The sequence below is a fragment of the Stegodyphus dumicola genome, chromosome 8, assembly GCF_044657685.1.
Source record: "Stegodyphus dumicola isolate Sdum_Otavi_A_Nest chromosome 8, ASM4465768v1".
Taxonomy (NCBI): Eukaryota; Metazoa; Arthropoda; class Arachnida; order Araneae; family Eresidae; genus Stegodyphus; species Stegodyphus dumicola.
In genome coordinates, this window is record NC_140775.1 from 105,512,893 (window position 1) to 105,536,273 (window position 23,381).

At 30.7% G+C, this 23,381-nt stretch overlaps 1 protein-coding gene across 2 annotated transcripts in view; it reads right to left on the minus strand.

Annotated features, from left to right (window-relative positions):
* The window catches only part of LOC118194829 (WD repeat-containing protein 5 homolog), a 112,744-nt gene that overhangs the window by 21,197 nt on the left and 68,166 nt on the right, over positions 1 to 23,381 (minus strand). The window contains exons 9-11 of one of the 2 annotated variants that reach the window (XM_085822222.1): positions 19,018 to 19,090; positions 12,611 to 12,644; positions 10,019 to 10,096 (exon numbers count right to left, since the gene is read on the minus strand). In XM_085822222.1, coding sequence (XP_085678348.1) covers positions 10,019 to 10,096; positions 12,611 to 12,644; positions 19,018 to 19,090 — 185 coding nt within the window. The remainder of the gene's footprint in view (positions 1 to 10,018; positions 10,097 to 12,610; positions 12,645 to 19,017; positions 19,091 to 23,381) is intronic. The other variant, XM_085822223.1, reaches the window with a different exon arrangement.

Sequence of the window (23,381 nt, forward strand, 5' to 3'; positions counted from 1 at the left end):
ATATTATTGAAATAAAACTTCTTTTTGAATATTATGCAGAATATTATGCTATAATAATCAGATATATGTTTAAAAAAAGCAGTACAAATAAGAAATTTAAGCAAAAACTTTCAAAAATCCATTTTTTTCGATTTTAGTATTTTTTACTTATTTACGCCAATAAAAAGCATAAAAATTTTAAGAGAAAATTGTTTGTTTGAATTTTTCTATTAGTTCAGATTTAAAATATTATTTTTTAAAAGAAGGCGATACAAATTTCCTTACAGCATAGGAAAAGCTAAAAAATATCCAGACCTGAAAGCATGTAACAGCTTTATAATTATTTAGAACATTAATTACGCTTGATAAACATGCTAAATTTTTAAAAATCAATCTCAGTTTCAAAAATAAAAATATCTAAAAACTCTAATTTGTGAAATGAGGTGCTATCACCAGCTTTTTCTTGAAAATTATACGCGCTGCAATAGCCAACTATTGTTAAGCTTCTGCAAGTCGTCCCTACTTCTCCGGATATGGTCAAGATGATAGCCGGCAATATGCCAAGGCAAGGGAGAAAACCCATCTGGGTTGGTCTATTTCTTATAAGGTCCATGGATACATATCAAACAATGCTAAATTAACACAATAATTAAAAGTATATATGAGATCTTTAAGAATCGAAAAATGAATTTTACTGATAGTGAAAAAATAACTTAAATTACTTAATTTACTTTAATTTAATTGAACTTACGGAGAAGTCGAGAAATTTGTAATTGATAGTAAGTTTGAACAATTATTGGGTATGTGCCAGCTAAACTTTACTGTTGGCTTTGTGTCCTGTCGAATAAATGTGTTGATAGTTAAGTGTCCCGTAATTAAATGTCTTGACGGCTAACTCTCTGTGTCAGCAAAATGTCCTGTCGGCTAACTGTCCATGTCGGCTAAATGTCCTGTCGGCTAAGTGTCTTGTTGGCTAACTGTCCGTGTCGGCTAAATGACCTGTCGGCTAAGTATCCGTGTCGGTTAAAAGTCCTGTTGGCTAAATGTCCTGTCGGCTAAGTGTCCCTGTCGGATAAATGTCCTGTCGGCTAAGTGTCCCCGTTGGCTAAATGTCCTGTTGGTTAAGTGTCCATGTTGGCTAAGTGTCCCTGTCAGCTAAATGTTTTGTCGGTTAACTGGTGTCGGTTAAGTGTCCTGTCGGCTAAGTGTCCGCGACCGGTATGGAAGACACAGTCCGGTTTACCAAACAATTGAGTTTATCTGATTGCTAGTTGTAAAAGCTGACAGTTATAAATTGTCATGTTCATGGCGACCTTCGGAAGGAATCAAATTACTTCAAAAGTTCCGCTCTCTTTTCAAAACTCTCTTCTATTTGAGATGAATAAAATCATTTTGTACAGTTTCTAAGTTTATTGGATAAAATAGGGTATGGAGTAAAGCAGCATTTGTATACGCAAGAAATTTTTGTGACAACGTAGTTTCGCGGGGAAAAAGATACAGTTTAACAATAGCTGAGGCGCTTTAAATTTGAGATTAGTAATGAAAATTCTTAGTTCTTTTTTTGAAATCCTTAAGTTGAAGTTAACATATTTGTATTCTGCACATTTTGTACTTTAGTTTTTCTTCAATCAGTTATAATTTTAAAATTATCAAACGTAAGTTTATTTTTCAACTTATATAATGGAGAGTGGCTCTGATAGTGAAGATGCACAACTTTCTTCAGATATTGAATCTTGTGAATCATCAGAATCAGATAGAAATTGAAATTCAAGTTGTGGCATCACAGATGTTAGAGACTGGTGTTAAATAACATAGAAATTTCTATATAGATAATATAGAAAACACTAAACGTAGCTATGATATATTTCAATTTGCCCTTGGTATTTTCTCACATATAGTATTAACACTTTGTCTACACGTTTCCAATGTTTCACCATAGTAAGCCTTCTCTTTCCGAATGTATTCAGTTTCTTTTCGCTTTCGTTTTCTGCTTCTTTCTTTCTTTATTTATTTATTTAATGTTACCATATCCTGAGTTTTACTCTAGCTATCAGCTAGAGTAGCTACTAGGTAGCATTCATTATAGTACATTCATTATATTCATATAGCTACTAGCTAGCATTCATTATAGTACAAAAACTAATATAGCTTGTCAATATCAACACATTATCTTCAATAAAATCCACTAAATTGATTGATGCTGTAAAAATTACAATTTAATACTTTAGCCAATTATTCTGATTATAGTGATTTAAATTCTATTTTAAGCAACATATGCATTCTTTCAGAAAACGCGATATATTGAGCACGGCTGTTACAAGTAAATACTGTACATTCAACCATTTCATAATATGTAAATGTAGCATAACTTTTCGAGTGCTTGCATTGAGAATCTCCTTCAAGTAAACCTAATGGAACTTTATTTCATGAAAATTTAGAAGTATTATAAAAGCCTCAGAATTATTTCCATTGCAAACGTTTATGGTGTTGGTGTATTTAATTATGGCAAAGCACACAAGGGCTATCTGCCTAAAGGGAGGGATGCCTTCGTGGAGGACTTTCTAAGGGAAACTGGCTCGTATACACGTTACACATGGCAAACGTTTATGAATTACGCAGAAAAATATATAAGAAAAACATCAATGAGAAAATATTATCGAATATACATTTCATGACAGTAGTAAAACATTTTTTCAATACCGACGGTATTAAAAAGCTCAATATTGTGATAAGCTAAATAAAATAAAACGGTATTAAAAGTTTAATATTGTGATAAGTAAAAGTATACTAATCTATAACACTCATTTGATATTTTTGCCATTAGAACTATAATGTAATTCTAACACTTAAAGTAACATTGTATTTGTATTAACTAGAATTATAATTGCAATTTCAATTAAATTTATCAGTACTCATTGTTTCCTGCACCTTGAGGGAGACGCATTATTATTTTTTTTTTTTTTTCTATTATATAAAATACTGTCCTAGGAAAAAAATGTCTCTAGACATGATTCTGTCTCCAAAATTAATGGATGAGATGAACAGAAATAATCGTGGAACAGCCTTTGGGCAAGTGCTGCGAGTATGCGAAATGTAAGATTGTAATTAAACTTCAACCATCCTGGGGACTACACTTTCTTAGAATATTGCCATTCGACAAATTATAAGACCTTCCATTTATCTTTATAGTTTAAGCTATCTGTTATTGACTGAGAAAAGCTGGTAATTCATTGTAGTTACTTTGTAGTTAAAACTACAACTAATGCAGTTATAATTGTAATTGTGCCGCCCAGATGGTATAATGGTTAGGGAAGCCTGACTGCGATACCAAAGGGCCTGGGTTCGAATCCCGGAGAAGGCATGGTTATAACTGTTCGTCCTTTCATAGGAGGCGATGGTGGCCCACATATTAGGTGCCTCCATAATTAAGACACCACTCCATCTGGCCTTGTATAGACTAATGGACTGTGTTACACTGTAACTGTTCACAATCTGCCATTGGGGGAAAAAATAAAAAAAAAAAAATTGTAATACAATGATTGTTCGAATTACAATATAACTTCAAAAGCAATTAGATTTTTCGCTCAGCAGAGTAATAAGTCTGCTTTTGAATACTACTAGTTCAAATCGGATGCCAATTTTGGCAAACAATCTAAATGTTTAGATAGCTCCGTGGATTTCCTTATGTGTAACATGAATACAAATCATTTTATTTTAGAAAGTTCTCTATGAGTACATCCTTCTTCTTAAACGTTTCGTTGCATTCAATTAAATAAATATCTTTTCCTGCTTTTATTAACGGATGATTTGAATATGAGCCAGTTTCCCTTAGAAAGTCATCCACAGAAGCATCTTTGCAGTCTTTACCGTAATCCAAATAATATAACAATCAGAGGTGCATAAAAAACTCCTTTATTTGTTGTTACGTGAAACAGTGATGGAAAATAGTTCATGCAAGTACTATCACTTGTAACTGAATAATGCATTTTAACTATTTATGGAAAATGTGTGTTATGTTGAATAAAAGACCAATTCGTAAATTTTTTTTTCCCAATGGCAGGTAGTAGCCGTTTATAGACATTGATCACTACTAAGGTCGGTCATGTTATTAAGGAGGGAACTAATACGTGGGCCACCATTGCCACCTATGAAGAGGACGAACAAATTACATTCATGCTCTATCCGGGATTCGAACACAGGCTCTTTGGTACGGCAACCAGAGTCATGAACCACTTTACTGTCTGGGCGGTAATTCATAATAAATGGATTTAGTAAAATGTCTAGTACACACAGCAATTAAGCATACTGATTGCTGATCAGAATCCTTTTTTACCAGCTAAAGCAATAGGTTGGATAAAATTATGAGACTTAGTTTAGTCCTTGATGATCCCCTTTCTGAAATTTTTATGATTTATTTCTTGTGTAATGCAAACAAGACAAGCTTCCGTAACAAATACTTTGCGAAAACATCCCTTTGCACTGGCATAAACTCTTTGCTTGCTTTTCCTTAATCTTGTAATTTAAGTTCACATGTATATCGAAGATCATAAACATACATATTTGCTTACTAATGTTATGTGCATTTCGGTCTATATAAAATATTTCCTTTAAATAAACTCTAATTTATGCTGGTATTACAAACTACAATACATGTAAGATGATTCAGAAGACATGACAGAAAATATTAATATTTTTCTTATAGGTGATTATCCCGTTGTATTATTTAAAAACTCATTATCCAAAATGCAGAAACATTTTGAATATAATATTATTGACTGTAATTTTCAAATATCACGATTTCCTTAGCCTATGTCACTGAAATTATAAGAGGCAGTTGTTTTTCTGATTAAATAATTACAATCATCTGCTGAGCAATTTTAATTAAGAGGTCATTAAAATTGCATTGTAATTTTTATTAGATTATATAATTACAGTTATACTGTTTATTCAATTAGATTTCACAATTAAAATGCAATTATAATTAAAATGCATTTGTGTAAATTGTATATGTAATCAAAAATTGTTACATTGTAATTACAAAATAATTGCATAATATTATTACAATTACTATGTGTTTTCAATTGCATTCTACAATTACATTTGCAATTAAGGTCATGATTTTCCTGGGCTACGTAACTGCTTTTATCAGAAACAATTGCTATCCTAATTAGATTATTATAATTACTTACTGGAGTTACAATGACAGTGTAATTGTAATTAGATTATATGACAACAGTTGCATTGAATATGAAATTGGATTTCACAAATATAGAGTAATTGTAATTTAAATGAAATTACGTAAATTGTAATTTTAATTAAAAAAACAGCTACTTTTTAACTATAACTACTTATTAATTGCATAATTTTATTACAATTATGCAATCATGACTACACTTAGAATTACAATTATGATCATGATTTCACTAGGTTAAGTAATTCTAATTATCAGAGATAATTACTTTCCTAATTACGCTGTTATAATTACTTACTGCAATTGCAGTTAAAATTACGTTGTAATTAGCTAATATTACTGTAGTTGTGATTAGATGCAATAAAATTTGTAATTGTAATTAGATTATATAATTATAATGTTTGTGATTATCATTGCATTGTAATTGTACGACTTAAGAATTAAAATGCAATTACATACATTATTGTTGCATTTAAAAAGTACTTACTTTCTAATTGTAATTGCAAAGTAATTGCAAAATTAATTACAATTGCAATATAATTGAAATCACATACAGTCAAAAGTCGTTAATCCAGACTCGTCGGGACTTCGGCGATTCCGGATTATAGATCATCAGTTTAAATCTGGTAAGATGGCATGCAGAAATTATAAAATTAAAAATATGAAACCGTAATTTATAAAATAATGAGCAATTATGATCTAAAGGGTATCAAAATTTACAAAAAAAGAAGCTTAATATTTGTTTACTTTATTAAACATTTCTTTTAACGCGCGCATGTGTAAAGCATACCTGACGCATAGCCAAAATTAGAAAATTGCAACCAGAAAACTATTTGATTTGTATTCGTGATATTTATAATGACGAGGAATTTGATTTAAATCACATCAAAGACGGAGTACATCGAGATTAAATACTACATTTAGTAAGGAATTATAAGCCAAATAAAATAAAAACATCTGCCCTGAAGATAACGATAGTGCTGACAGATCAACTTCCACTTCATCGCGCGCCGCGACAGTTAAAATGGTTAGTTAAAACGGCTTTTCAATAGAGAAAGAAAAAAATCTGATGTGTACACCACATGACTTCCTTGTACGGAATATTAAATTATACGCATTTTTTCTTGCATTTCATTTAAACTTATTAGATTGAATTAAATCTACTTCGTAGATAGCGCATAAACCACAACAGAATAAATGCACTCCTTAAAATTCACTATATTTTTTTATCATAGCGACACTTACCATAGCTAGGTTCTCTTAACAGTGTTACATTTTGTCCATATTATAAACCAGAATGCATATAAATTTATATCACTTGAAGAATTTGCATTATCTAATCGCTGCCACATGTTCTATTCAAATACTATAATAAATCTAAAACGATGTATAAAAGAAATTAAGCAAACAAAACAAAAAAGAAACAGCTTCTCGAAAAGGTAAAAATACATAAAAACTCAAAATATCTATATTAAAAATTACGAAGTAAATTTGAAAGACTTATTTCCTCATAAACCCCAGAATGGATTAAGCATGATTTAATTCACAATAATAAAAGAAGGTGTTATCTTTGTTGTTGCAAAGCTTAGTTTTTCTAGACTGGCAACAAAGTCGCAATTTTGCCAAGTTTGAAACGTAAACAAACATGTCCGCGATCGCAAAATTCATTAGGCTTAGCTGCACTTAAACAACTTTTAAATTGTTGATAACTCCACAAATATTGGATGCAGATTTACTAAAGACATAAAAATCTTAACTGGAAGATTACTTTTGGTGTGGCCGATTGCAACCAAAATACGAGGTGCACATTTATATTTTATAGCAGGCCTACATACAAAATTTCAACGTTCTGAGGCTACTCGTTTTTGAGTTATGCGAGATACGTACGTATACACAGATGCCATGAAAAATTCTCTTCAGAACTCATTTTAAATCAGTTTTATAATTTTTTGGGGAAAGAGTACTTTATTCTGTCCTTGCTTGCAGATAACACGCAAAAACATCATTAAATTGCATTGGATAGCAGTTAAAATCGATATTTTCGTTGAAATACGATACCCGAAATTTTTCGCGATTACTATTTTTCCTTTTTACTTTGTACATGGAAGAAAAAGGAAAAGTTGTATAATTAAATTTTAATAATAAAAATAATGAAACATGGAAATGTGAAAACATTACAACAATCAACATTTACATAAATAACAATATGTGTCCAGCAAATCTCTGATTGGCCCATGTACAGGAAATGCATTTTTCACATGCATCAATGTCATACATGTAATTTTTAAACAATTAATTAATTTATTTTAAACAAAAAATGAAAATATTATCTTGAACCTCTCGTTGGGAGCCCCTGATGTAGAGGAATGAATCCATAAAACCCACTTATTACAAAGTTGAATTCCCTAACATATTTAATATCCTAATTCATTATTTTGCCATTTGCCATGCTATGAGACTTGCCGACTTGAAATGTGTCTTCAGCTATTAGCAATGGCATCACACATCAGGGTTATATGTAGCCTGGACTTATTATCCCAGACATATATTTTTCAACCATCCACAATGAGTCAAAGACGAAAGGAGGTGAATGATGGATTGATTGGCTACGCTCTCTCCATAGCAGGGTTTTATCAGGGGTTTCCTTACGAAGACTAGAAATAGGAATGCACTTCCACCTCCTTCAGCTTCCATTGCAATGGAATTGCGTCTCAATTAACAACATGCTTTTAGAGACCATTTTTGTTAATTTTCATAAAAGAAACTAAGGAATGCAAAAAAATTTTTTTTCTGGGTAGGAATGTAAATAGGAAATTTTCTAAGGTCTTGACAGCTGGTGAAAGAGAGAAGAAAGGTCAGTTTCAGGTGTAAGTTTTTTCTTTGGAAGAGGGGGGGAGAAATATTTAAGTTTCGTAGGATGGTGAAGTGGTTAAAGATCCCATTAACCCATATCTAGATGAACTAAATTTTTCACAGGTGCAACTCATGATTTAGCAGTCACAAAACATACTTTAAATTCATTTTGATCATTTCTGTAACTTACATATACAACTGCTCTACATGCTAATTCTTATGCATCGTAAAACACACGAATTTGCAAGTTAATTGCATAAATAGCACTGTGGAATCAAGAATGATTTTTAATGCTGACACTATAAAATTTTAATTCTGATTGTAAAACAAGCCAAACAAACTGGATGCACCCACAATGCCAACACACTTCCAAGTTTTTCAAAGTTTGAAAAGATCCTATGAGGGCCATTTACAAGTATTTCAAATTATACCCCTCACCTTGATAGGGCCATGTTCACTTGAACTGAATTTCTGAAATTTATTTCACACCAAATTTGCAGTACACTAAATTGTTATACATTGCCATTTGCACACACAGGAAATTGAAAAATTAATGAAAATAGATCAAGAATATAATGCATCATTTAAAGCATACTGTATCAAGAATGAGTGTCTAAAATAAATTACATTGCGCAGCCAGGTGCCCAAAGTAGTTACATATATATATAATTCAGTTCATATAATTTCACAGGTCTAGCTATTAATTAATAATAATTAAGATAGATCTGCTTTTAAAGGGTTTAGTTTGTGAATACATAACAGAATAAATTTGAAAATAAATAAATACCATCTTATGCTTTGCTGAACACTACTGCATCGAAGATAAAAATATTTTGATTTGGACACTGATAACACATTTTGTTCAGATTGTGGAGTTTGAAGATTAAATTCGAAAGACAAATATTTTGCATTTTACTGAAAGGCAACATACTTCTTTTATATCCCTAAGTTTTCTGATTAAATTTCAAACAAATATTTTACTCTTTACCGAGTGGTAAAACAAAACTTTTATACAGCTTTTTTAATGAAAAAAATCCTTAAATTCACACAAAATCTGAAATAAATTTTAAAAAAATTAGAAAATTAGAATTTGAGCTTCAAGGTTCATATGCTTGTGTGGAAGAATGTGTATTCAAAATTTGGTGGTTCTAGGTGCAGCTGTTTTTCTTTAATATATGGAACATAGTACATACGAATAGTTTCTTAGTTATTTAATAATAGTACAGTTTATTAGAACATACAAATAGTTTTTTAGTTATTTAATAATAGTACAGTTTATATAAACATCTATTTGACATTTGAATTCTAAAGGCCTTAGTAGATTTATCAACACAAACAAAATAAGAAACTTTTTCAAAAAATGCATTTTTCCTGGCATTAGTTTGAATGGCTGGTTCCATGCCTCAACTTTCAGGCAACAGTGAATTTAGTGATCCGTTTTACATAACATAGCCAAAATATCTTAAATAGAGAAAAAAACTGCACTAAGGCTGTTTCATTATGAGAAGACACAGAGAAACCAATCAGAGGAAGGTTCTGCTTCTATACAGTATTACTTCTGGTAAGTCTTCCTTTGTATTTCTGGGAGGAATGTTTTTCTAAGAAGGGTTTCAAGCTGATAGGTATGATAAGATTTTAACATGCAGCTTCTACTAGCATGAAGTTTGGCCACCACTGACTTAAACAAACTACTACTTATTCAGAAGTCAAACAACAAAAATCAGCGTTATACCTACAAAATTTTTCACAGGACTAGTTTCGATGGTTTTACCGAACCATCATCTTCAGCTGCAAAACCGCAAATGAACAAGATCTTGTTCATTTGCGGTTTTGCAGCTGAAGATGATGGTTCGGTAAAACCATCGAAACTAATCCTGTGAAAAATTTTGTAGGTATAACGCTGATTTTTGTTGTTTGACTTCTGAATTAGTATTTATTCGGCGTGTTATTGTGTCTTAAACTACTACTTATTTATGAATAAAATATATGGCTCACCTTTCTTCCACCAGTAAGACCAAAAGTGGCAAAAATGGAAAAGATTTCATTCCGATGTCCTTTGTATGTTTTAACAGACTGAAAAAAGAATATATATATATATATATTATACTGCTTATCAAAACTGGTACACTAATATTTATTCAAATTTCTAAAAAACATTGATTATTAGCTTAAGTTGCCTTATTTATTTTTATAAGCACAAATTAAAAAAAATAGAATTCAAAAATTGCAAATTTTGCCATTGCAATTTGAATTCCTTGTCATAAATATTAAATAAAAAAATTCCCATCCAACAGAAAAATTATGCTGGTATGAAATAAGAGAAACAGTGAATACTTTCACTGAAGAATCAGAGATAGTACGGATAGGATTTGATTTATATAAAGACAAATTGCAGATGTGATCCAGGCTTCCATTTTCAAAAGACGTGCAGATCTTTCTATAATATTTAATATACATAAAATTTTATATATTATACCTTTCCCCAATTCAAGTGTTTAAAAATATCAAAATAAAAGCAGGAATTAAGTTTTAGTTTTTATTTCTTTCTTTAAAAATTAGACTTTGGAATGTTTTCTTGTACTTTTATTGGCGACAGGTATATACTTATGTCCTAATGTACCTTTACATGTATGAAATCGTGGATTTCTCAGAAACTGCTAATTATAATTTCATGAATTTGTGTGAAATGATAAATAATATAGACACAGGAAGGAATAACAGAGAAAAAATTACAGCACTGCATATTAATATAAAACTGTAGCATGAAACAATAAAAAATAGTAATAAGTTACAAGGATATTTCAAAGGGAAAAATTAAGGCTTATGAATTTAATATATAATGTGATCTCCCGATTTGTACACATGTATCACAACTAGTTTTCATGTCATTAACATTGTTAACAACTTTGGCAACATAACATTGTTCACTACAATTTAGGAAATTTAAATTCTAATTTTCCAGCAGTGCAGTATTCGGGGAATTTATATCTCTAAAAAAAAGATGTCTCTGTGCAACGGCTTTTCAAGGCAATCCTATAAGCTCTCTAACACGTAAGAGCTTTTGCTGGGTATAGTATTTGCTCAGTGTCTTCACTAAGAATTCATCAGCGAGGTTTGCTGATTGTGGACGGGCATTATTATAAGTTAGATCTATGTGCACCTTTGAAATCTCTTACACAAGGTTTCAAGGCCTCATCCTGGTATCTGACTAGTCACAGATCCGCAGCTGAAACACGTATGAGCATATGTCCATCGATCATTATTCCTCCCAGTACTATAACACCTGCATTACTGAAACAGTCACATTTCATAATGTTCGAAGGAACATTTCACATTTCTGACTCCTTCCAGATGCAAAACCCCTTAGAATCAGATGTTAAACTAAGACTTGACTCACCAGTAAGAGAAAATGAGACCAATGGTGTTCAAATCAGTTCTTATGTTTTTGGCACAAATTAAAGCATCCTTTTTTGTTGAGAAGACAGTAAAACACATAACCTTGGCTTTCTGGCATAAAAGCCTTTTCATTATGCCATCTGTATACAGTTTCTCATTTGTAGTGATAGCTGCAATCTTTGAACGGCCCAGCAGTAAACTTCCTGTTATGACAAGCAGTTAGTTCTAAATATCAATCTTCAGAAGGAGTTGCCATCCTTCTATAGCTGTGTCCAGGCTTCCAGAATTCTGAAATTGTTTCCATGTTGTACAGTCTGTCTATTTTGAAATATTAATTTATCTAGTGTTTTCACGAGTGTCTGTCCCGCTTCTAAACAGCTGATGTTTCGTCCCTTGACTGATTCTGCCAAAGGATACTCTGGGGCCATAACAAACCATTTTAAGTCCTTATACACTGAAATCAAATGCTGTATTGTAGAAATTCACTTTGCAAAGAGCTTGATTCACCGTAAATAATTATACTGTTTGGCTATTTCATGGAATATCATCATATTTTTGGGTATATAAAAATAAATTTGTACATGTGTGTATTTTAGCAGAGCCTTAATTTGTATACTTAGCACTAACTTGCATAGCCAATTTCTGCTATTATATGACCACTGAATTTGAAGCTTGTAATGCCATATGAATTTGAGGGTCCTTTGATTGCATTATTTTAGTCTTATCACTGGAATTTAATCAATTAAGGTTTGCTATAAAATCAGTGAAACTCTTTTGGTACTTTCCTTGATCAGATAAATTTAACTCTATACACTTGAAGATTTATCAGAAGACCACGAAACATTACAAAATACAGGCAGTTTCCTAATTTTACCAAGAGAAAGTCTAAAAAGCAAGGTAATCATTTTTGAGTATTTTTATCTATGCTGATGCAAATTCTTATTGGAGCATCCATCTGAGTTTACCTCCTTAACCAACAAAAACCAAAGGTGCTTTAACATTTTTGACTATGTCTCCAAACCATTATTAATCGGAGTTATATTTCTTTTCAAACTTCTTCCAAATATTTCTAGTTATCTAATTTGTATATAAGCATTCTACTATTTGCTTTTCTACAGAGTTCAATCTTTTTCAGTTGAAAGCTGCATTTGAAATTATTACATTTTATTAAAGCAATATAATGTTCCATACCTTTTCTTTGCTTATATCCCAGAGCTTCAGAGTACTGAAAATAAAATTTAAAAAAAAAAAAAAAAAAAAGTGTTGGAAAAAATTCTTATATAACATTAAGAACATTAGTGCTACTTATAGTTATTACAAAGCTGTATAAGTCATAAGATTTTGACATAAGCAATATTAGTATATGCAAATATAGAAATTACATTCTGAAAAGACATTTGGGGGGACAAAGGTTACTGCTCTTTCCTAAGCAGAGCTTTAGTCATATAGCAAATCAATACAATTTTCATCTTAATAAACTGCTACTAATTCTAAACAATGATGTAAATAAATGACAATCATCAATAAAATATAATAAATTTTATATTTGATTCCAAAAGGTTTCAATAGTGATTTATAACATGTTTTATTTCACAAGCTACAAAAACAATTCTTGAATATTAATATATCAGTGCAAACAGTAGCCCAAATTATAATTGAGAAAGAATTATTCACCAGTTATAGAAAAAAGTACTATACATTCGGGCAATGTTGCATATATATCCTTATATTTCTAACAAATTATTAGCAACATCTACTAAAGATACGATTAAAATAGTTCAAACTTTTTGTACAGACCGAAAAAATACATGTGAGGGTACCAGCAGCAGGTAGCGCTCCCGACTCCATATAATGATTAGTATATATGCGAGATTGCATAATACTTACTGACTTTCTGAACTCAAATGAATTTCTGAACTCAAAAATATATTTATTACAATTATGAGAAGCTCTTTACACACACACACACATATATATATATATATATATATATGTTACGGTGAAACACCGAAATCTGGAGAATGTTGACTTTCACCGGTGAGTGCCAACATTCACATAGTCGCTTGCATATAAGAATGTTTTATTTTCTTCTCCATAATCCACACGCGAAAAAACGCACTTGAGCCTTAAAATAAGAACTTAAGAACATTAGAACTTTAAACACACAGTACATTTAAAATGAGAAAGGAAAATAATAGAATTTAAAAACTTACTAAATGATGTTATTCAAATCTTATTTATTGAAACAACTTAAATTATTATGACACTTTGAATTGCACAAGAGGCCCTTGCTTTTATAACTGCATTTATTTGTGGAACACTTCCTTTTACAATGACAAGCGTGTACATATACTCCTCTCTTTTCGACCTACACTAGAGCATATCTGTGATTGTCGACATACACCGGTGAGGATCCGAATGTAATGCAATATTCGATCTTTCACCGACATATTTGGTGAATGTTGACATTCTCCGGTGAAAGTCGACATTCTCCAATTTCGGTCTTTCATGGTAACATATATATTTATAAACCGCTAGCAGAGAAGAATTATGGTAGAGAAATATAGCCTTTGTGACCTGAGGAACCTACTAAAACGAGGGTCTCTATAGTCAAGAGTTCAAAAGCATTACGGCGTGTTGCTCCAACGGAAATAATTGGCAGACTGAATTAGCCATGCCTCCTTATTTTTTCAGTTGTGTTTTACAGCCTCCAATTCGATATATCTGGAAGGATATCAGAGGAAACAAAAGATCGTTGGTTCATCAGCCCTCTTGAAATCAAGAGGCTTTGACAACAGACACAGTGCAAAACGCTAAAATCTCGATACTGGCTGTGAAGTTATGTCTTTTGTATTGTTAACTGGAATGAATTATTGCATCTGCGATACCAGACTGTGTTGGGTGGCATGTCGTAAAAGCTTGAAAACAGCGACTTGCGGGGACTACACACATGATTTTCTCATCTCTGTATTTTATGCCGCACATGTAAATTTATGTTCTTCATGGTTATGTACTAAAAACATGTAAAATTTCTTTACTGAATTATACGTAATAGAAACAGTGTTTATTCAGCTATTAATTCAGCTTTGAATATGCAAGCAAAAATCTTTAGCTTAAAAACTTCTTCCACTCATTTATTAAATATGAGGTAACAAAATAGCTTTATTTTTTTATCAATACAAATTTTGAGCTTTAAAACTACAAAATTTAATTTGTAGCCAATGTTAATAACATTTCTACTTTTAAGATTTTAACTATTAGCCTTTAATCACATAACAGAATTTTAATTACTAAACATTTAATTTAACTGTACATTAAAATTGAGAGAAAACAAAATTATTAATAAAAATATTAATTTTCAACTGTACAATAAAAAATATTTTTGATAATTATATCCACTATATTTATGAATAGATACAGTAAAATATATTTTTTAGAATTATATCCAATATATCCATGAAGTTATGATGGACTAGATCCTCTCTTGTTAAACCAGTGAATTGGAGAAAAGTAAAAATATATGTATGTCTAGTATTAAATAAGATTATAATTCTGGCTCAAAATTGGATTACTTAATAGTCATTACATGGTGCAAACAGATTCAGAACCATATTTTTATATAATCATTACATAAAATTATGACACACACTCTGCCTTACAGAAATATAACAAATGGTTAATGTAAAAGTTTAATCAATTAATAATTTATGTTTCAAACAAAAATTAAAAACCAAACTAAGAAGATGTTAATTTAACATAATAAAAATCATCGATTTACATTAAAAAAATATTCAGGAATAGCCTATTTCATACTATTTATTAGTTAATGAGAGGAAAAAAGCTGCAAAATGTTTTTATAAGAAAAGCCACAAGCATCAGTTTACTAAATGTGTTTGTTTAAGTATATTTCATGATCAATACTCTTCAGTGGTCCACTATCCGATGAAAAAGCTTCACAAGTGGTCATTGCACTAGCCTGGTGATATTCACAGCTATATTAAAAGAGTGAACAAAAGTAGCTAGCACTAATTTACTCACAGCCAAGTCACTATATGCTGATGATGAAAGAAAGGTTTTGGGGTTGCAGTGAGTCAACCAAAGTTGTCTAATGGCTAGCAAATAATCCTAATATGCTTTGCTATAAGCAAAAAATCTATCTAATAATAATTAAAATTGGATTTGCTACACAGCAATCTGAGAAACAAATTACAAGAGAGAATGAATGCATGTAAGAGAAGCTCTGAACTCATTTGGGACTCCTCATAATATTATTTATTATTACAGAAATTTATGGGGGGGAGAAAGAAAAAGAAAAAAGAAAAGAAAAGGGGGTTATTAGTCTCAAATGGTCCAAGTTTAAAGTTTCAAACACTCTCCCCTTGATGAGTTCTGTTTGAAGAGGTAAACAAGGAAGATTAATATTATGTTCTTTTGTCCACTGTGTTTTGTTATATATGTTGTTACTTTAAATATATATGTGTGTGTGTATATATATATATAAATACATACAAACGTAAAGCATCTAAAGTCAATATTAAATTGGAATCAAAGCAAGGCAATTCCTCAACAATATTAATAATTGCAACCTTGTATAAGAGGTTTAACACAATATCAAAACAAATCAAAATTAAAATAAGAATTCATAGTAGAACAAACTCAAAAAATAAAAATGAGAAAGGGAAAAAATACAAATTATAAACATAAAAGAAACTCCTTTTAGAATTTAATTGTTTGTTTTTATAGATACATATATATGTAGGTTAGAACCTTCTTTTCACATCTCGGAGTGGCAACAGAGCCACAAGCGAGGTTACGTGACTTCTTCTGAAAACGATAGATGGAAGAACAAGAGAAGCAGAAGCAGGAGGATGTGATGCAAAGTGACGACGCTGTTTTGAAGAACCAAAGACTGCAACCCCCCCTTTTTTTTAATGATGTGAATTCCTGTTACAATGCTATTTATTTTCCATGATGCTACCAACTAACTTCATCTTATTTCTTTTCATATTTCTATATTTCCTGTGTGTTAATTATGTTCACGCATTCTGTCATTAAAAGTATACAATTCCACTAACGTTATCATCATTCCACACAAGCTCACATATTTTACATATTATACAACACACACATACAAGCAAACAAAAGATTTTTTTTTTACCTTAATTCTTTAAAAAATTATTTTTAATTTTAATTATTAAAAAACTCTAAATATCTCTTTAATATTTTAGCCCTCCAACCAGCCAAGGCTTTGACCTCAAAACCTTAACCTTCCTAACAAGGTCATGGGCAAATGGTATTTTCTTGATTATAATTCCAAAATGACTCTCCTGCTTTGCACTTGGGACTCTTTTTCTCCAAAATATTATGCAACCAAAATGTAGGTGTCCAATATGAAAAACTTATTGTGAAATGGGAGAAAGATTCATGGGTAGCATGTGATTAATGTTTCATGCATGCACAGTATACATTTTTTAATAACAAAACATGTGGAGGGTTTTGATTTTGAATTTCACTTTGGCTTAAGTAAAACACCTCCATGTCCAAAAAAGACAATCATTTATTAGCATGTATCTTTATATTCATAATTTGGCTCCACAGCCACCTTACTGCTTGGCACGCATCTCAAACCAAAACATTCTATCAAAGTTTACTGCTGGGTTTAGGTCTACTGATTATAATATAATACTTATGTCAACACAGTGAATAATTTTTTATTCTCTTTTACCTTCATCACCACGACTATCAGTCATGGCAGCTTGAGAAATGACTTACGCAGACATTTCTAAAACAATTTTCTATTTAAATATCATTAACTGAAATAGTTATTAAATACCGGTAATTGAACACCAAACAATATAGTAACCTTTTATACTGAGATAACAAACTTCAGCCAACTGCACTGCAAAGTGTTAATTATGTTGACAAGGACAAATTTAACTGAAATTTCTAAAAATAGATTTTGTAAATGACATTCAAAGGCCATTTAATGCTATTTGAATTAAAAATAATTCATTTTGTTGTCCAATAAGCCTTTTCTTTTCTTTTTTTTTTTTTTTTTTTTTTTTTTTGCTATGTAGCAAGTGATGATTTATTGGCCATAACTGCTACCCTGTGTGCGTGTATTTGCCCTCTATAAACTATTTTTATAACAAAAAATTATTTAAAATTCAAAACTCCATTAAAATGCATGGCAAATAGGAAGTATATTCTTAATTATATATAGAAATTTATTTCATCAGGGCTCAGATAAACCTTAAACACGAGCTGGAAATAGTTATAAGTATAATAAATAAAAAAACTAATATAATTCAGGCTTAACTTTTTTGGGAACAAGACAAATTTTAGCTAAACAACATGTTTTCAGCCAGCAAACTCTTGACACATCACCAATAATAGTGCACAGAAGATGCTTGCTAAGCTTTATGGCGATAGTTGCATAAAGGTTTTGGGGTATCGCAAACAAAAAGCAAAACGTTCCTATTAATTGAATTTGTGAAGAAATGTGCGGAAGTGGTAGTAAATTAAGATGATATAAAAGAAATATTCCATTGCAATGACGATGCTTCAATAATCAATCAACTAACAGACAGCAAAATCTGTAGTATGCTTCCAAATCCTGAAAATATCACTACTGATAGTGATTATAATAACAGAAAGGTAGTTGAAAATAAAAGAATTTCAATTGATAATTTAGTGGGAATTCCTGAGACACAGTAATAGAGCTCCCCCCCCCCCCCCGGTAAATTTTGATTTCTTTAACTCTTTCGCATCGAGAGACGACCAGATCTGTTTTCATCAAACATCGAAAACGCCCGTGTTTACGAATTTGTCTTGGAATAGTTTTCCTTTCCCCCTGCCTGGTAGATAGCTACAGCATCAACAATAACCTACTTAAGTGAAATGACTGCTTCTCTCTTGGGGGTTTTTCTGCGGTTTCATCCATTGTGTGCAGTTTCACCTTAGGGCCGGATTGCACCTGCGAACGTCAATAGCTTTCCGTATTTCTCCTTTAGTTGCTTCAAAAGAATGATTGACATGTCTTAACAACTCGCGAAACCAATGAACCATACACTAACGTGGAGGGGGAAAGCACTAGGTGGAAAATAAACGAGGCGTTGGGGCAGTTTGCTGTTGCCTGAATGAATGGGCGTTACAGACGACTTCAATACGAAAGAGTTAAGGTCATAAATGCTTCATTATTTCACACACAACTATTCCAGATTTTTAATTTTACAATGTTAAAAAATTCCCAAATCCAGAATTGTCAAAGCCCCAATCTCAAACTGTGTACTGTACTAACTTAATTATCTGAACAAATTTTAAGATTGTCTGTGTACTCAAAAGTATCATAAATATTTCTGAATATATAAATATGGCTATTCCACTTGGAGGGTTAGTTAGACATAATTACTTGAATATAATAATTATTTTAAAAAATAAATTTATATAACAAAACATTATTACACTAGCTAGCACTAAAATTATTTATTCTATTGACAAATTTTTAAAGATTTTAACAAGTTGATTTAAATACAAAAAAGGCACAATTTTTGGGGGGTTCTATGATTCTTCTCTACTGTGTGTCATAAAATACATACTTGTCAAGTGTAGCTGTTAAAATATATCTTCCATTTGGTGAAAATTTAGCAAAAGAAACGGATGAACCTTCACCTGCACGACAAAAACAGATTTTAGTTACATGAATATAAATAATACATGCATTACAAACAAAACATAGAGACATTTCCTATACCATGTAGCAAATTTAAATAATACCAGAAAATGAAATACAATAGTTTAATGCTATCTGTTAAAAAAATTCAGAAGGTCAAAATCACTAACATTTTCTATCTTTTGAATCTAATCCGAAAATGGATTAATATTATTTGTAAGAAATCTAAATTATTTTTTTTCTTAAATACAGTAATAATTAGTATCTTTTAGAAAAATTAGCATATTTAATATGTAATTAATGATAATTTTAGAAAAAAATTAATTTAAAATGATTCAAAATTTATAGAACAGTGCAAGAGCAAGCTCAGTTTGCCTATTTATTTTACCCAAGCTACAGCTCAATTTTCTTAATTCTGAAATTTAGATACTTTTAAAATTACTTATTCTAGTGAAACTATTAAAATTATTTATTCATAAATTAAAGACTCTCTCTTTAAGGGCACAGGAAACCTGACATCCTGATTTATTGAATAAGGAATTTTTCTGCTAAAGTATTGATAATACGACGGGAAAAACATCAGATTTGTCAATAATAATGATAAATATGATCAGTATTTTTCAAAAAAAGATAAGACTTCTCTTTTAGTAGAATACATATTATTGTTAAATTATTGGAAGGCAGACCTGAGCTGAAACAGATTACCAAGCTTCAGCAAATTTTTACTAAAAACAGCTTTTTGTAATAATTTCTTTGCAATGGAAATAATCTTCAAAGCAGAAGATAACTAAAACCCATGAAAGAATCCTCAATCTCCAGATTGTGCAAATTTAACACTTGCATTCAAAAGGTTTGCAGAAAATGCTTATAGAACAGTTCTGCTCTGCTAAAAATGTTAAATAAAAAATCTGATGTGTAAACCACATGACTTTCTTGTACGGAATATTAAATTATACGCATTTTTTCTTGCATTTCATTTAAACTTATTGGATTGAATTAAATCTACTTCGCCAACAGCGCATAAACCACAATAGAATAAATGCATTCTTTAAAATTCACTCTAGTATTTGTTTACAATAGTGACACTCTGGTGCTAAATTCACTTAACAGTATTAATAATTATGTAACAGTTAACTTATATAATAACTATATACCATAAACTAACTTAACTGTTATATAATCCAATAATTATATAACAGTTAACTTAAATATTTCGTTCATATTATAATTCATAATGCACAATATTTATATCATTTAAAGAATAGAATTATCTAATCGTTGCCACATGTTCTATTCAAATACTATAATAAAGCTAGAATGATGTATAAAAGAAATTAAGCAAACAAAACAAAAAAGAAACAGTTTTCACAGACAATTGAGTATTTCTCATTTAATTAATTCAGTTCTCACTTCGCGAGAAGGCAAAAATACATAAAAACTCAAAATATCTGTATTAAAAATTACGAAGTAAATCTTAAACGCTTATTTCCTCGAAAAAATTCCAGAAAGAATTAAGCATGATTTAATTGGCAATAATAAATGAATGTGTTATCTTTGTTGTTGCGAACCTAAGTTTCTCTAGATTGGCAACAAATCCACTAGTCTCCTGTTTCAAATGTAAACATCAATGGCCGCCATTAAAAACAGGCTCAGCGGCAATTAAACAACTTTAAAATTGCTGATAATTCTAAAAATATTGCACACAGATTTACTACAGGCATAAAATCCTTAACCGGAAGATAAAAACAACATAATTCAATCATTTTTAAAGCAAAAAATGTACAGTTTACAAAAATATAAGAGTAAACAAACTGAGATCACCGAGTCGTGTAACAGAGTGGATATATATATAAATAAATTTATCAAGCAAGGTAGTAATTACAATTTTGAAAAACCAATTTGGTCTAGAAAACATCTTGCACAATATGCTGCAAAATAAGTAAAATATAAAAATTGTAGTAAGCTCGCCTAAAAGTTACCAGGAGCTGCTGCTCCAAAAATTTCAACACGTTTTAAAAAATTAATACATATGAAAATCAAACCATTAAACATGTAAAACATTAAAAAAAAAAAAAAAAAAAAAACCAGAATCAGATAAAAAAAGTAAGCAGAAAATGGTAAAGTAGCCCAACTCGACTTCCAAACTGGCTTTTCAAGGGAAATTTAATTTGTTTGAAGCTAACCCCGAACGTCGAATCAAGCGTTTCGCCGACACAGACAATTGAAACTTTTTTGCTACAAATTTTTTTTTTAAATTTGGACAAAGTGTCTTGGAAAATTTTAATAGTCTCAATTCTCTGTTCCAATTTCCCGACGTGTCCGCATAAAATGACACATTAAGGTGTTAAAATATGTTAAACTATAACGAATCATCTTAAATCTAGACTAAAATCAAAATAAGAACAAAAATAAATAGCGGTCTGCTATTAGTCCTAAATATACAAAAAACATACAGGCTGGGCCTGCAAGCTTAAAGATTAACAATTTTATATATTTTAGAAATCTGTAATTAAAATAAAAGAAAATTAAGATGATAACAAACTAGGTGGGTCTTGCTAAGACCAAGAAAAAGTTGTAACAAAAGAAACAAAAAACTGACCTATGGCGATGCATAGCTCTCCCTCTTCAAACTAGTTGAAAAGTGGTTGTAATTCCCTTCTGTGTACTTCAGTCATATGACGTATGTAGGGGGGAGCAAAGTTCTGTGGGCATTAGCCAATATGAAGAGATTGTCCGTTATCTGCAACTCGTCTCCTATTATCGAAGGGGGTCGGAAAACACGGAAAAACGTGAAAAGATCTCAAAAATGGCGCCTGACATGTAGTTGGAAGGAAAAAAATTTTGTCTCAAAGTGAAAATGGCTAATTCAGCTAAAATTACAAAAACTTGGCCACTAAAGCAAGAGTAAAAGGAAAAAACAGTCATTTGTTAAAAAGTCGTAATTCTTCAAGCTAGCGGGCGATCAAGCTACTATGAAAAACGAAAAGGCCCGATTTGTTAATAAAAGCAGTAAAATTGGCCATTATAGAAATTTAAAACTATTTACACAATAGTATTTAAAAGTAAAGTGCCAAAATTTTGGAGGAAAGAGAATGAATAAACAAGAATTATCTGTACATTTTTACATTAGATTCTCTGAATCAGTCAAATTTATATACGTTTGGTGCGGCCGATTGCAACCAAAATATGAGGTGCACATCTACATGTCCTATTTACAAAATTTCAACATATTAGGAAACATGCATAATGGTTACATTTTTGTAACTTCAACCATTTATGAATTTTGCCATTTTCATATTTGGACCACAATGTACAGATTACAGATCTGAAATGAATCACTGCCTGTTTTACATTTCTTATACTATGAAAGTGATAAAAAGATTTCTTTTCACAGGTGGCAGACTTTTTAAACTCTTTACAACATAAAATGCGAATATTATCTACATAATTTAAAATGGTATCTGTGTTCAAGTTATGCTAGGAAGCATTATGCATGTGCAATATTTATAAAGGTACACTGCGGGGGGGGGAGGACAGTTTTATATCTTCTGTTCTACTGGGCCGATTGATGAAATTCAGCTTCCGTTTTTCATGTCTTGAGCGATATGTATTGGATTTATATATAGCATTGTTCTAATATAGGTATTTTGACAAAAAAATTGCACTTTCTCTGAAATAACATTCCAGTTTTAGTTTTTAAAAAATTAGCTCCTCAATGTTAACCGAGTTTGGTATATACTTATTAATCTTTCTTTTTTTAAAACTTATTTGATTCTTCCTTTCATATTTCATTTAAATTCGTTTCAAATAAAATTCACCCATTTTTTATGATTTATTTTTTAAAATTTGTATTTTTGAATAATTTTTAAAAATTTTTTGAAAAAACTTTCGAATTATAATCTGTAAAACTTTTACTGTCATCTTAACGTAAACGTATTTCTAAGCATACCTGCAAAAAATTCGTTTTTTATTCAAAATTTTCGAAGATATATGTGAATTTACATATTGGCCATTTTGAGATTTAGCATATTTGTTGAAAGCGATAAAACATCAAATGTGGTTTAGACACTTTGCTAAAATTATTTGAAAGTAGAAACAATGTAACTTTTTTCCTTTTTATGCACTATGTAAAAAGGTAAGAACGAGGGGCCCTTTTTTCCGCTCTGGCATAATGGAAGGGAAAGGAAAATTGGTTGCCACAAATTAAGAAGTACACCAAGTGAATTATTCTTGGCACAAACTAAAAAAATTGGGCTAAGATAAATTTTTGAATTTTTCCGTAAATTTCTT